At 39.5% G+C, this 13,951-nt stretch overlaps 1 protein-coding gene across 2 annotated transcripts in view; it reads right to left on the bottom strand.

Annotated features, from left to right (window-relative positions):
* Positions 1-13,626, bottom strand: part of LOC134367261 (zinc finger protein 182) — a 50,888-nt gene extending 37,262 nt beyond the window's left edge. Inside the window, exons 1-3 of one of the 2 annotated variants that reach the window (XM_063083961.1) lie at positions 13,570-13,626; positions 13,162-13,346; positions 12,231-12,298 (exon numbers count right to left, since the gene is read on the bottom strand). In XM_063083961.1, coding sequence (XP_062940031.1) covers positions 12,231-12,298; positions 13,162-13,231 — 138 coding nt within the window. In that variant the 5' untranslated portion in view covers positions 13,232-13,346; positions 13,570-13,626. The remainder of the gene's footprint in view (positions 1-12,230; positions 12,299-13,161; positions 13,347-13,569) is intronic. The other variant, XM_063083962.1, reaches the window with a different exon arrangement.
* Positions 13,627-13,951: the final 325 nt, after the last annotated feature.

Here is a 13,951-nt window from a genome sequence, read left to right as displayed (position 1 = left end):
AGACATGTCAAAATTAAATGTTTGAAAACTAAACACAAAGAAAGAAATCTTGAAAGCAGCCAGAGAGAAACAATGTATTACCTATAGGGATAGAACCGATTTGAATGACAGCAGATTTCTCACCAGAAACCATGGAGGTGAGAAAGAAGTAGCATAATGTTTTTCAAGTGCTGAAAAAACACAACTGTCAACCACAAATTCTATATCTGGCAAAGTTATCCTTTAGGAAGAAAGGAAAAATCAAGACATTCTCAGGTGGAGAAAAACTAAAAGAATTTGTCATTGGAAGACCTGCCCTTAAAGAAATGGAATTTCTCCAGTAAGTTCTTCAAACACAAAGGAAGCAATAAAAGAACAAATCTTGCAACATCAGGAAGGAAGCAAGAACAATGGAAAGAGAAGAAAAATGACTAATTAGATGTAAACACATAAAGAGGAGAAAAAGGAATCAGTGGTATGGGTGGAGAGAGAGAGAATGAAAAAGGGCTATATATATATAAAATACAAACTTCTCGAGAGACATTTACCAAACTGAAGATGAGTACTCTCCTGAGGCTGATTTAATCAATCATGCCTTTTTCTATTCACATCCTTTTTATATTCCTGACTAGTTTGGATTTTTATAGGGTGCAACTGTTCCATTTGCAATGAGAAAGATATCTACTTCTTTTGTAAGACAGAGACACCCTACAATGAAACTAGAATAAAAAAAGACATGTGTGCACATAGCCAACCCTCCTACTGCTCAACAAATCTGCCTGGTGGCTCAGTGATATGGTAACTACAGTTTGTCAAAGGCCCATGGTATTGGTGGTAAGCAGAAGCTGAGGTGGCAGACAGATTTGGTGCAGTCCATCTGGCTGGTGCTAGGCAGCTGGAGCACAGGGGTACATACCCAGGGATCTTGGTTCTTATGGGCAGTACAGTGCAATGCTGGGTATCTGGTTCTAAGTAAGATGAAGTAAGCACATTCCACCCTGTCTCTCCCACTGAATACAGTTATAAACCCCGGACAGCACGCATGAAGCGGCAGTTTGATGATTCTGAAAAGTAGAAAAAAGGAGCAGGCAGATTAGGGAAAACGGCTAGATTTTGAAGTACCACCAAAGACTCTGAGTTTGCCGCTTGCTCTCTGGTATCCCTTGGCCCAGGATCAAAGCAACATCAAACCAAGAAGACAGTACTGCAACACAGATAAAGAAAGCACAAGAGCAAGCCCTCTACATCTGGCTTGAGGAGTGGTAAAGGGAATTCCTAATGCTCTGAGGCAGTGAGGGAAATCCATTTTGCGTATTCCCCCTTTCTTTCACACCCTAGACAGCAGAAAATCCATCATCAGCAGTGGAGCCTGGTAGTGACCTAAAACCCAGAGGGAAGAGAAGCTGCCTTTCTGATTGGAGGCACTATGGTGCCAAGAGGGTGGAGAGAGACTTCACTGGATTTTTTTCCTCTCTCCCTGTTAGTCCACGACTTGTCTCCACCATGGGCACAGTTGGGGAAAGTATGCAGCACAGTGGGGTGAGTGAATTCCCAGTTTTTTGTCAAGAGGATGGAAATGGGGGACCACAGGGAATCAGAAATTACATGGAAAAGAATGGAGAGCAGTAGTTCAGGAAAGCAAGCCCATAAAATCATATATCCATTCCTGTGCTCACCCTCAAACTGTGCATATGTTCATCTAATCCTAAACAGAAAAGCAAATACTTTGAGAACTGAACTAAGGGACAGACCACTGCCTACATCCCACAACAGTCATAGGGTAGCACACAGACAGGATAGGTCCTAATGGCACTGCAAAGGTTTAAAACCTGAACTGATATCAAAATCACAAATCACAGAGGCTAATTAGAACTTGCAGCCTGAACTCAAGTGGGTTGATCGCCTATCACAAACAAAAACATCAACATTCTCCACAGGATTTAAACAAAACCCAAAGTCTCATAACATCATATTCAAAATGCCCAAGACAGGATTGAAAATTACATGGTACACAAAGAACCAGGAAAATGTTGACTCGGAGGAAAAAAGACAATCAACAGCCACCAACACCAAAATGACACAGATGTTGGAATGATTTGAGAAAGTTTTTAAAGCAGTATTACAAAAATACACAAGGAAAAAGGGAGAACATTCTGGGAACCAAGAGTAAAATAGAAAGTCTCACTTTCTATTTCTATTCACAGATGATAGAAGGAAGAACCAAGTGGAAACTTTTAAAAGGTAATAACTGAAATAAAACTCCACTGCATAAATTCAATAGCACAATGGAGATAGAGAAAAGAGTAAACTTCAAGGTAAATCAATAGAAATTATCCAATCTGAGAAACAGAAAGAAAAAACACTGACAAAATAATCAGCAGAGCTCCTGGAACCTGTGGGATAATACCAAAAGGTCCAAAATTCATGTATCAGAGATCCAGGGGAGATGAGAAAGACAAAAAAAGAGGCAGAAAAATATTTGAAGAAATAATTTGTGAACAATTTACAAATCTGGCAAAAGATGTGAATCTACAGGTTGAAGAGGCTGAACAAGCTCCAAACAGGATAAACTCAAAGAAATCCACACCCAGACATATCATCATCAAACAGCTGAAAACCAAAAACAAAGGAAAAACAACACATTACTTATAGGGGAACAACTATTCAAATGACTGTGGATTTCTCATCAGAAATTGCGGAGTTCAGAGGAAGCAGACTAACACCATTAAAGTGCCAAAAGAGAACAACAGTCCACCAAGAAATCTAAATGCAGTGAAAATTTTCTTCAGGAATAAAGGTGAAACAAAGTCATTCTTTAACGAAGGAAAACGAAGAATGTGTTGCCAGCAGACTTACTCTGAAACAACTGCTGAAGGCAGGTCTTCACAGACAGGCAATTGACATCAGAAGGAAACTTGGACCATCAACAGTGAAGGAAGAACATCAGAAGTGGTAAAAATCTTAGTAAATATAATAAATTATCCTTCTTCTCATGAGTTCTTTAAAATGTTTGACAGTTAGAAGCAAAAATTATAACAGTAGTGGTGTTTCCAATGTATGTAGATGTAACACATAAGACAACTAAAACATAAAAAGGTGAGGGTAAAGGAACTTATAAGATGGTATCGTTCATACACTCCACTTGAAGAGGTAAATTATTTATTCTAAGCATACTGTGCAAAATTAAATATATATGGCAATCTGTAGGGCAACCACCAAAAACTATATAAAGGTACTCATAATAGTCAAAAACACAACAGATAAATGAAAATGTAATACAAAAAATGTTCAAATAACCCACAAGAATGCAGAAAAAGAGAAACAGGGGGAAAAAAAGGGAGAAAAAAACCCCACAAAATAAATTAAATAGTAGACCCGAACGCAAGAGTATCAATAATTACATTATATGTAAATGGACTGAATATATAAAAGACAGGAATTATCAAAATGAATTTTAAAAATATTATCCAACTCTTATGGACTGAATTGTCTCTCTCCCAAATTCACCTGTTGAAACTCCAACCTTAAGGTGACTATATTTGGAGAGAGGGCCTTTATGGAGGTAATTAAGGCTAAATGACATCAGAAGGGCAGGGCCCTAAACCAGTAGAACTGGTGTCCATATAAGAAGAGGAATGGACACCAGAGCTCTCTCTTTCCATGCGTGCACAGATAAAAGGCCATGTGAGGACACAGCAAGAAGGTGGCTGTCTGCAAGCCAGAAAGAGTGTCCTCACCAAAAACCAAATCAGCCAGTACCTTGATCTGGGACTTCCCAGCTTTCTGAACTGTGAGGAAATAAATTTCTGTTGTTTAATCCACCCAGTCTGTAGTACTTTGTTATAGCAGCCCGAGTGGACTAATAGACCCCACTATATGCTATCTAAAAGAACATACCTCAAATATAATAACATAGATAGGATAAAAGTAAGGCTAAAAAAAGGCATACTGTTGAAATACTATTCAAAGGAAAACCAGAGTGGCCATATTAATAACAGAAGCTTTTTTACTGGAAAGAAAAAATAAAAATCACCCATGAGTGACATTATATAAGGGTAAAAGGGTCAATTCACCAAAAGGACTACTAAAACTGTATGCACCTAACAACAGAGCTTCAAAAGATATGAAGCCAAAACTGATACAACTCACATGAGAAAAAGGCAAATCTGCAACCATAATTGGACACTTCACTACTCCTTTCTCAGTAACTGATAGAACCAGTAGACAGAACATCAGCAAGAACATACAACTAAACACCATCAACCACTGTATGCAACTGACATACACAGAATACTCCACTAAAAAACAGAATATACATTCTTTTAAGTATACATGGAACATTCACCTAGACCACATTTTGAGTCAGAAAACAAACTTTAACAGATTTAAAAGAAGTGAAATCATGCAAAGTATGTTCTCAAACCATAATGGAAGTTTATAAAAAACATAACAGAACGATAACAGGAAAATGTCTAGACACTTGGAAATCAAACATCATTTTTCTAAATAGTATACTGTTCAAAAAGGAAATCTGAAAGAAAATTAGAAAATACTTTGAACTGAACAAAAATTAAAATGCAATATACAAAAAATTGTAGGATGCAACTAAAGCAGTGCTTAGAGGAAATCTTACATCATTAAATGCATACACTGAAAAGTTTTAGGTCAATAATCTAAGATTTCTTCTTAAGAAACTAGAAAAAAAGAGCAAAATAAGCCTAAAACACACTAAAAAAAGTAATAAGGAGCAGAAATCAATGGACTTTAAAGAAGAAAAACAATAGAGAAAAATCAATGAAACCAAAAGTTATTTGAAAAGGACAGGAAAATTGATAAATCCCTAGCAAGATTGACAAAGGGAAAAAAAGAGAAGACACAAATTACCCATATCAGAAATGAAACTATAGACATTAAAAGAATAAGGGAATGCTACAAACAACTCCAAACACATAAATTCAACAACTTAGATGAAATGAACCAATTCTCAAAACCCATAAATTTCCAAAATTCACCAAAGGTGAAAGAGATAACATGAATAGTCCTAGAACTAATAAAGAAATTGTTTTTAGATAGCAGCCTCCCCGCAAAAGAAAACTGTAGGCACAGATGGTTTCATCAGCATAGTCAACCAAATATTTAAAGAAATGACACCAATTCTACACAATATCTCCCAAAAAAACAGAAGAGAAAGAAATACTTTCCAACTCATTTTAAAAGGCATTACCTTGATACTAAAACCAAACAACAGAAAAAGATAGTACAGGAAAAAAAAAAACTAGAGACACATTCCTCATGAACAGAGGAGTAAATGTCCTCAACAAAATATTAATAAATCAAAGCTATAAATATATCAAAAGAAAACACAGCACTACCAGTAGGGCTAATTCAGGAAGGCAAGGCTGGTTTTGTATTGGAAATTCAATCAATGTAATCTACCAAGTCTAGGGAAAAATAACCATATGATCATATCAGCTGATACAGAAAAGGCATTCAAAAAATTCAACAGCCATTCATAGTAAAAATCATCCAGAAAAAGGAAAAATAAATGAACTTTCTGAATCTAACAAAAGGCATCTACAAATATCGAGAGAGAACGTCAAACTGAGTGATGAAAGTATGGATGTCTTCCCCCTGAGATAAAAAATAAGGCCAGGATGTATACTCTCACCACTTCTTTCCCCATTAAACTGGAAATGTTAGCCAGTGTAATAATGAAGGAAACAGAAATAAAAGGCATACTGATTGGAAAGGAAAAATAAATCAGTCCCTATTCATGGAAGACATTTACTGATCTATGTAGGAAATTCCAAGGAATCTGCAAAAAAACTCTTATAATAAGGGGGTTTAGCAAGATCACGGGATACCAGGTCAACAAACTAAAATCAATCATATTTCTATATACTAGCAATGAATACTGGAAAATGAAATTTTAAAAACAAATTCACTTACAATAGCTTTAAAAATGAAACACATATACGTCTAACAAAACATGTCATTATGGACTGAATTTGTACACCCAGTATTCATATGTTAAGACCCTAATCCACAATGTAACTGTATTTGGAGAGAGGGCCTTTCAGGAGGTAATTATGGTTAAATGAGGTCAGAAGGGTGGGGCCCTAACCCAGTAAAACTGCTGTCCTCATAAGACAAAGAGACGCCTGAGTTCCCTCTCTCTCTCCCCATGCTCACACAGAGGAAAGGCCACGTGAGGACACAACAAGAGGGCAGTCATCAGCAAGCCAGAAAGAGAGCCATCACCAGAAACCAACCCTGCTGGCACCCTGATCTTGGACTTCTAGACTCCAGAATTGTGTGAAATAAATTTCTGTTATTTAAGCCACCCAGTCTATGGCATTTTGTTATGACAGCCCAAGTAGATCAATACACATGTATAGAATCTGTATGCTAAAAATTATAAAATGTTGATGAAATGAATCAAAGAAGATCTAAATAAAAGGAGAGATATTCTGTGTTCATGAATTGGAAGACTCAACATAGTAAAGATGTCAATTGTCACAAATTGATGTATAGGTTTAACTCAATTCCTATCAAAATCATAGCAAGATAATGTTTAGATATATAGACAAGATTATTCTAAAATTTATACAGAAAGTTAAAGGAACAAGAACAGCCAAACAATTTTGAAAAAGAATAAAGTTGGAGAAATCATACCACCTGATTTTAATACTTACTATAAATCTGCAGTAATGAAGACACAGTGGTATTGGTGAAGGGATAGATACATAGATCAACAGAACAGAATAGAGAAACTATAAAACTATGAGAAGAAAATATTGGGGAAAATCTATAAGACACTGGTCTGGGCAATGATTTCTTGAATTTGATCCCAAGAGTTCAGGCAAAAAAAAAAAAAAAAAAAAAAAAGGCAAATGGGATTACATCAAACTAAAAAGCCTCTGCATAGCAAAGGAAATAACTGAGTGAAGAGGCAACCTACAAACTGGGAGAAAATATTTGCAAGCCATACATCTGATACGGGGTTAATATCCAAAATAGATAAGAAACTCAAAAAACTCAATACCAAATAACCTGATTAAAAAATTGGCAAAGGAAGTGCACAGACATTTCTCAAAAGAAGACATATAAATGGCCAACAGATATATGAAAAAATGCTCAACATCACTAATCATTAGGGAAATACAAATTAAAACCACAATGAGATAGCACCTCTGTATTAGTCCGTTTTGGGTTGCTATAACAGAATACCTGAAACTGGGTAATTTATAAAGAAAAGAAGTTTATTTGGCTTACGATTCTGGGACGATTCTGGGACGGTTTCATCTGGCAGGGGCCTCAGGCTGCTTCTACTCATGGCAGAAAGTGGCTAGCTGCCGGCGGGTACAAGCTGATCACATGGCGAGAGGAAGCGAGAGAGAGAGCGAGAGAGAGAGAGAGAGAGAGAGAGGAAGCGAGAGAGAGAGAGGAAGCGAGAGAGCGAGGGGAAGTGAGAAAGAGAGAGAGGAAGCAATAGAGAGAGAGAGGAAGCGAGAGAGGAAGCGCGCGCGAGAGAGAGGAAGCGAGAGAGAGAGAGGAAGTGAGAGAGAGGAAGTGAGAGAGAGGAAGCGAGAGAGAGGAAGCGAGAGAGAGGAAGCGAGAGAGAGAGGAAGTGAGAGAGAGAGGAAGTGAGAGAGAGAGAGAAGCGAGAGAGGAAGTGAGAGAGCGAGGGGAAACGAGAAAGAGAGAGAGAGAGGAAGCGATAGAGAGAGAGAGGAAGCGAGAGAGAGAGGAAGTGCGCACGCGAGAGAGAGGAAGCGAGAGAGAGAGAGGAAGTGAGAGAGAGGAAGCGAGAGAGAGAGGAAGCGAGAGAGAGAGGAAGTGAGAGAGAGAGGAAGTGAGAGAGAGAGGAAGCGAGAGAGAGAGGAAGCGAGAGAGAGAGAGGAAGCGCGCATGAGAGAGGAAGCGCGCACGAGAGAGGAAGTGAGAGAGAGAGAGGAAGCGAGAGAGAGAGGAAGCGAGAGAGAGAGGGGGAAGTGAGAGAGAGAGAGGAAGCGAGAGAGAGAGGGGAAGTGAGAGAGAGAGAGAGGAAGCGAGAGAGGAAGCGAGAGAGAGGAAGCGAGAGAGGAAGCGAGAGAGAGAGGAAGCGAGAGAGAGGAAGCGAGAGAGAGAGGAAGCGAGAGAGAGAGAGAGGAAGCGAGAGAGGAAGCGCGCGCGAGAGAGAGAGGAAGCGAGAGAGAGAGAGGAAGTGAGAGAGAGGAAGCGAGAGAGAGAGGAAGCGAGAGAGAGAGGAAGTGAGAGAGAGAGAGAGGAAGCGAGAGAGAGAGAGGAAGTGAGAGAGAGAGAGGAAGCGAGAGAGAGAGGAAGCGAGAGAGAGGAAGCGAGAGAGAGAGGAAGCGAGAGAGAGGAAGCGAGAGAGAGGAAGCGAGAGAGAGAGAGAGAGAGACAGAGAGAGAGAGAGAGAGGAGGTGCCAGGGTCCTATAAACAACAAACTCTCGTGGGACCTAATAGAGTGAGAACTCACTCACTACCCCTCCTCCCCCAGGGAGAGCATTAATCCATTCACGAGGGATCCGCCCCCATGACTCAATCAGTTTCTAACACTGCCACATTGGAGATCAAATTTCCACATGAGTATTGGAGGAGACAGCACATCCAAACTCCATCAACCTCACCCCTGTCAGAATGGCTATTATTAAAATGTTGAAAGCTAAGTGCTGGTGAGGATGTGGAGAAAGGGGAATCTGTATACACTGTTGGTAGGAATGTAAATTAGTACAGCCTTATGGAAAACAGTATGGAGGTTCCTCAAAAAATTAAAAATAGAAATACCATATGATTCAGCAATCCCACATGTGGATATATATCCAAAGTATGTGAAATCAGTATGTCAAAGAGATATCTATACTCCCATGTTTACTGCAGCATTATTCACAATTGCCACGTTATGGAATCAATCTAGGTATCTATCAGTGGATGAATGAATAAGGAAAATGTGGTATATATACACAATGAAATACTATTCAGCCTTTAAAAAGAGGGAAATTCTGTCATTTGCAACAACATGTATGAACCTGGAGGACATTATGCTAGTTGAAATAAACCAAGCACAGAAAGACAAATACTGCATGTTCTCACTGACATGTAGAGTCTAAAACAATTGAACTCATAGAAGCAGAGAGCAGAACTGTGGTTATCAGAGGCTGAGGGCTGGGGGGAATGGGTAGATGTTGGTCAAAGGGTATGTTTCAGTTAGACAAGAGGAATAAAGGATAAGTATTTGAGGTGATGGAATGTTAATTAGCTTGATTTAATCAATCCACGTTGCATACATATATGACAGAATCACTTTGCACTCCATAAATAAATACAATAATAATTTGTCAACATTCAATTTAAAAAAACAGAACAGAGTCCAGAAATAGATCCCACAAATATGGCCAACTGATTTTTTACAAAACTGTGAAAACAATTCAATGGAGGAAAGCTAGTCCTTTCAACAAATGGGGTTAGAACAATTGGAAATCCAAATGTAAAATAATGAACCTCGACCTAATCCTCATATCTTATACAAAAATCAATGCAAAATGGATCATAGGTCTAAATGTAAAACCTAAAACTATAAAGCTTAAAGAAATAGGAGAAAATCTTCATGGCCTAGGGTTACGCAAAGAGTTCTCAGACATGACATCAAAAACACAATTCATAAAATAAATGATCTGTAAATTAGACATTGTCAAAATTAAAAACTCTTGCTCTGCTAAAAAAGTTGATCTCATAGAAGTAAAGAGTAGAACAGTGGTTACTAGAGACTGGTGGGGGAAAGGGGAGATGATAAAAAATATTAGAGAGATAGAATGGGATCTAGGGTTCTATAGGAATATAGGGAGACTACAGTTAACAACAAAGTACTGCATATCTTTGAATAGCTAGTCAAGATGATGTTGAATGTTCCTAACACAAAGAAGTGACAAATGTTTGAGGTGATGGATATACTAAGCACCCTGAGATGATCACTGCATACAGTATGAATGTCCCAAATATCATACTGTACTCCATAAATATATACAATTATCACGGGTCAATTAAGAAAAATAAATTAAAAACAGAGAAACAGAGAGTAGAATAGTGGTTACCAGAGGCGGGGAAAGGGAGTGGGGAGGAGACTGGGCCAAGGTTGGCAGACTGGTACAAAGTTACATAGGAAGAATAAATTCTAGGTCCCCAGGGTAACAATACCTAATAATATTGTATTGTATATTTCAAGATAGCCAGAAAAAGAGGATATTGAGTGTTATAACCACAAAGAAATGATAAATGTTTAGGTGACAGATATGCTAACTATCCTGATTAGATCACTAAACAATATATGCATGTATTGAAACAGTAAACTGTACCCCATAAACACGTACAATGAAAAAAATAATAAATTAAAACTAAAAATTGTTGCTCTGCAAACAACACTGTTAAGATAATGAAAGGACAAGGCACACACTTGGAGAAAATATTTTATAAATTTATAAAGAACTCTCAAAACGCAACAGTAAGAAAACAATCCAATTTAAAAATGTGCAGAAACTTCTGACCAGACACTTCATCAAAGAAGATATACGAAAAGTAAATAAGCATATGTAAAGATGCTCAACATCTTTAGTCATTAGGGAAATGCAAATTATAACAGATATTAAATGAGGTATCACTATATACCTGCTATAATGACAAAAATTGATAATACCAAGTGCTGACAAAAATGTGAAGCAACTGCAACTCTAATACATTTTGCTGGTGGAAATGAAAAATGGTTCAACCTCTCTGGGAAACAATTTGGCAGATTATTAAAAAGTTAAACATACCCTTACCATGTGACCCAGCAATCCAATATTTACTCTAGAGAAATGAAAATATATGTTCACACAAAAACCTGTGTATGGATGTTTAAAGTAGCTCTACTTATAACTGTCAAAAACTGGAAAAAACCCAAATGTCGTTCAACAGGTGAATGGATAAATGAGCCATGGTACATCTATTTTATGGACTACCACTAAGCAATAAAAAAGAAAGAGCTATCAATGCACAGAACAACTTAGATTAATCTTCAGGGAACTGTGCTGAAGTGAAAAAAAAAAATCCAATCCCAAAAGGTAACCTACTGTATGATTCCATTTATACCACATTCTTGAAATGACAAAATTCCAAACATGGAGAACAGAGTAGTAGTTGCCAGGAGTCTAAGGACGGATATGAAGGGGGAAGGGTGGTGGATGTGGCTATAAAAGGGCAACTTGAGGGATCTTTGTAGTCATGGAATTATTCTGTGCTTGACCATATGAATATCAATATCCTGATTTCCATATTATACTAGAGTGTTGCAAGATGTTATCATTGGGGGAAACTAGGTAAAGGGCACACAGGATTTATCTGTATTATTCTTACACTCACATATAAATAAATCATCTCAAAAAGAAAGGTTTAACTTTTAAAAACGGTTACATAATATATACAACCCCACTTATAAGACATTTTTTTCTTGGAAAAAAAAATTATAGTGACACAGAACAGATCTGTGGTTGCCTGAAGTTACAGGTAAGAGGAAAATCACTTGAAATACAGGTATGTTCCATAGGAGATTTTATTTCCAAATTACATTTTGACATGATGTCTCCAGCTCACTGAAGAATGCTGCAGGAAATACAGCCACATGTCACTTAACAACAGGGATATGTTCCGAGAAGTACATCGTTGGGCAGTACCATCTCTGTGCAAACATCACAGAATATACTTACACAAACTTACAAACGTAGGCTATATGGTATAGCCATTACAATTTTATGGGACCACCATTGTATATGCGGTCCATCATTAACCGAAATATCTTTATGCAGTGCATGACTATCTGCAGGAAACCAGGAACTGCATTTATCATCAGGCTGTGGTTGAAGACAATTCCATTATCCACATGAAGACCTGGCAAAGAAGTGCTTTGAAACACAATTCCAGGCAACTCTGACTTCCCCTGAGGACTCTGTGCTCTCTGCTGATGACTAAGGTGAGCCAAGATACTGGTTACATTTCCCTTTGGCTGCCAGGAACCTCAAAGAGAAACCGGCAGCTCAACTTTAATATCTCTTCCACCCGAAGTCCTCCAATGCATCTGCATTCTAATTTGGCCTCTCATTTTCCCTGATCCTCATCCTTATTAACAAATAATTTCCTATTTTATGGCAGAGATTTCTACATATCTCATTACATCCACAGTGAAAAAGAGATAGGAAGAGACAGACAACATACTTACCTGGAGTTTGGCCATTTCCTGCTCTTCCTGGGAAAAAGCAGAGATGTGTGAAGGCTGAGCTGGAACGTCTGGAAAAGAGAAGAGCATACGAAAGATCCCATCAGGCATTCAGTTCCTAGAATTATCTGCCTAGAAATCCCCTCACACACCAGCCGGTCATGAGGCCACTCTATGCAAGAGTTTGTGCAAACATGAGGTTTTAACACCGACCTGTGTATTCTTGACTCTTTCCCTCATGTGAACCTTGTACGCAAAATGCTTCATGTAAATAAAGCCGCATACTGACCCATTAAATGTATTTCTAGGTATTTTCCTTAATGAAATAATTTATCATCATGTATAGTAATTTCTCTGTAGGTACCTTCATATCAGGATTAACTTTAATAATGTCCAATTTAAATGATCCAAGTGTACCTGTGATAAAGGATACAGAAATATAAGGGATGAAGTGCTACACAGCTGTTAAAAATGTTACATGGAACTGTGCACATTATCTTTGTACACTCTGGTACACATATCTCAAAAGTATTTAAGATGGTATAGAAAAAAATTTACGCTGGATTACACTAAACTTCTAAATGAGAAAAAGTACATTATAAAACTGCAGGAACCCATTCTAAAATTGTATGTTAAATGTTTAAAGGGCATACACTTATAAACACTAAAAAATGTCTAAGAACGGACTTTCAAATGTTTCCGGGTGGGAAAATTAGTTCCTTTTGAGTTTCTTTCCCTCTATTTCCTAATTAATCTATAACTCAAATACGTTACTTCTTAAACTCCAATCAACGGGACTGTAAAAGTCTCTATTATCGCTCCCATCCCCCTCAGACCTTGCAGCACCATGCCCCGCTCCTCCCAGGTCCCAAACTCTGGGCGAGGCCCAGGGTCAGGTGGGTCCTCTCACGTGCCTCTTCTTCCTTCTCCTCACCTCGCTGGGGACGTTGGGCCCTGGAGCCGGAAAGGGGCCTTCGGGTGCAGATTCTCTTCGGCTGGAGCATTCACACCAGGCCCCTACCTTGGGCCTTGGGCAAGGGGAGTGGGCAGCGGGAAGGCAGGGCGCGTCCAAAGAGGGGCCTGAGGGATGTGCAGGAACCTTTGGCGCAGCTCACTGTGCTGGAAAATGTGTAAAAGTCAAACTTTAATAGGCCCTCCGCAATCCCGACTAGCCCCGTAACTCTGTCCACCATTGAGCTCCCAGACCCTCACTCCCGGACTCTTGGGTTCCCCATCACTCGGCCACCAAACGCACACATCAATGACCCTCACCAACCGCCTTTCACTCAACCTTTGAGCGCCCCAGCACTCAGCCCACGGCCCCTGGCGCTCGCCCCACAACCTCACTCTCTCGATAACAGAATATCTGTCCGCCATCCAGGAGGCCGTTACAAGAACACCGGACCCGGGAGGCACTTCCGCTTAAGGACCTCTAGCACTGCAGCCTAAAGGGCTGCAGCGGCCGGTTCGGCGCGCGCTCAGTGCTGTATTTGAGACCGCGTCCGCCAGTAGTCAACATGGGGCCGAGAAGGCAACGAGGCCGCGGCGCAGGCGCAGACGGACGGCGGCCGCGCAGGTGACGTCAGCGCTCCTAGGCGAGATGGCCGCGCCTTCCCCGTCTCCTCCCTCCAGGACGGCCGCACAGAGCAGGTGTTTAGTTTGTTCTGCGGAGGCCGGCAACCCTAAGACGTCAGACAGCAGTTTTCTCACGGCGCGCAGGGGAC

Source organism: Cynocephalus volans, chromosome X (genome assembly GCF_027409185.1).
Source record: "Cynocephalus volans isolate mCynVol1 chromosome X, mCynVol1.pri, whole genome shotgun sequence".
Lineage (NCBI taxonomy): Eukaryota > Metazoa > Chordata > Mammalia > Dermoptera > Cynocephalidae > Cynocephalus > Cynocephalus volans.
The sequence above is the reverse complement of the archived record's forward strand: the minus strand, read 5'-3'. Positions and strand labels throughout refer to the sequence as shown.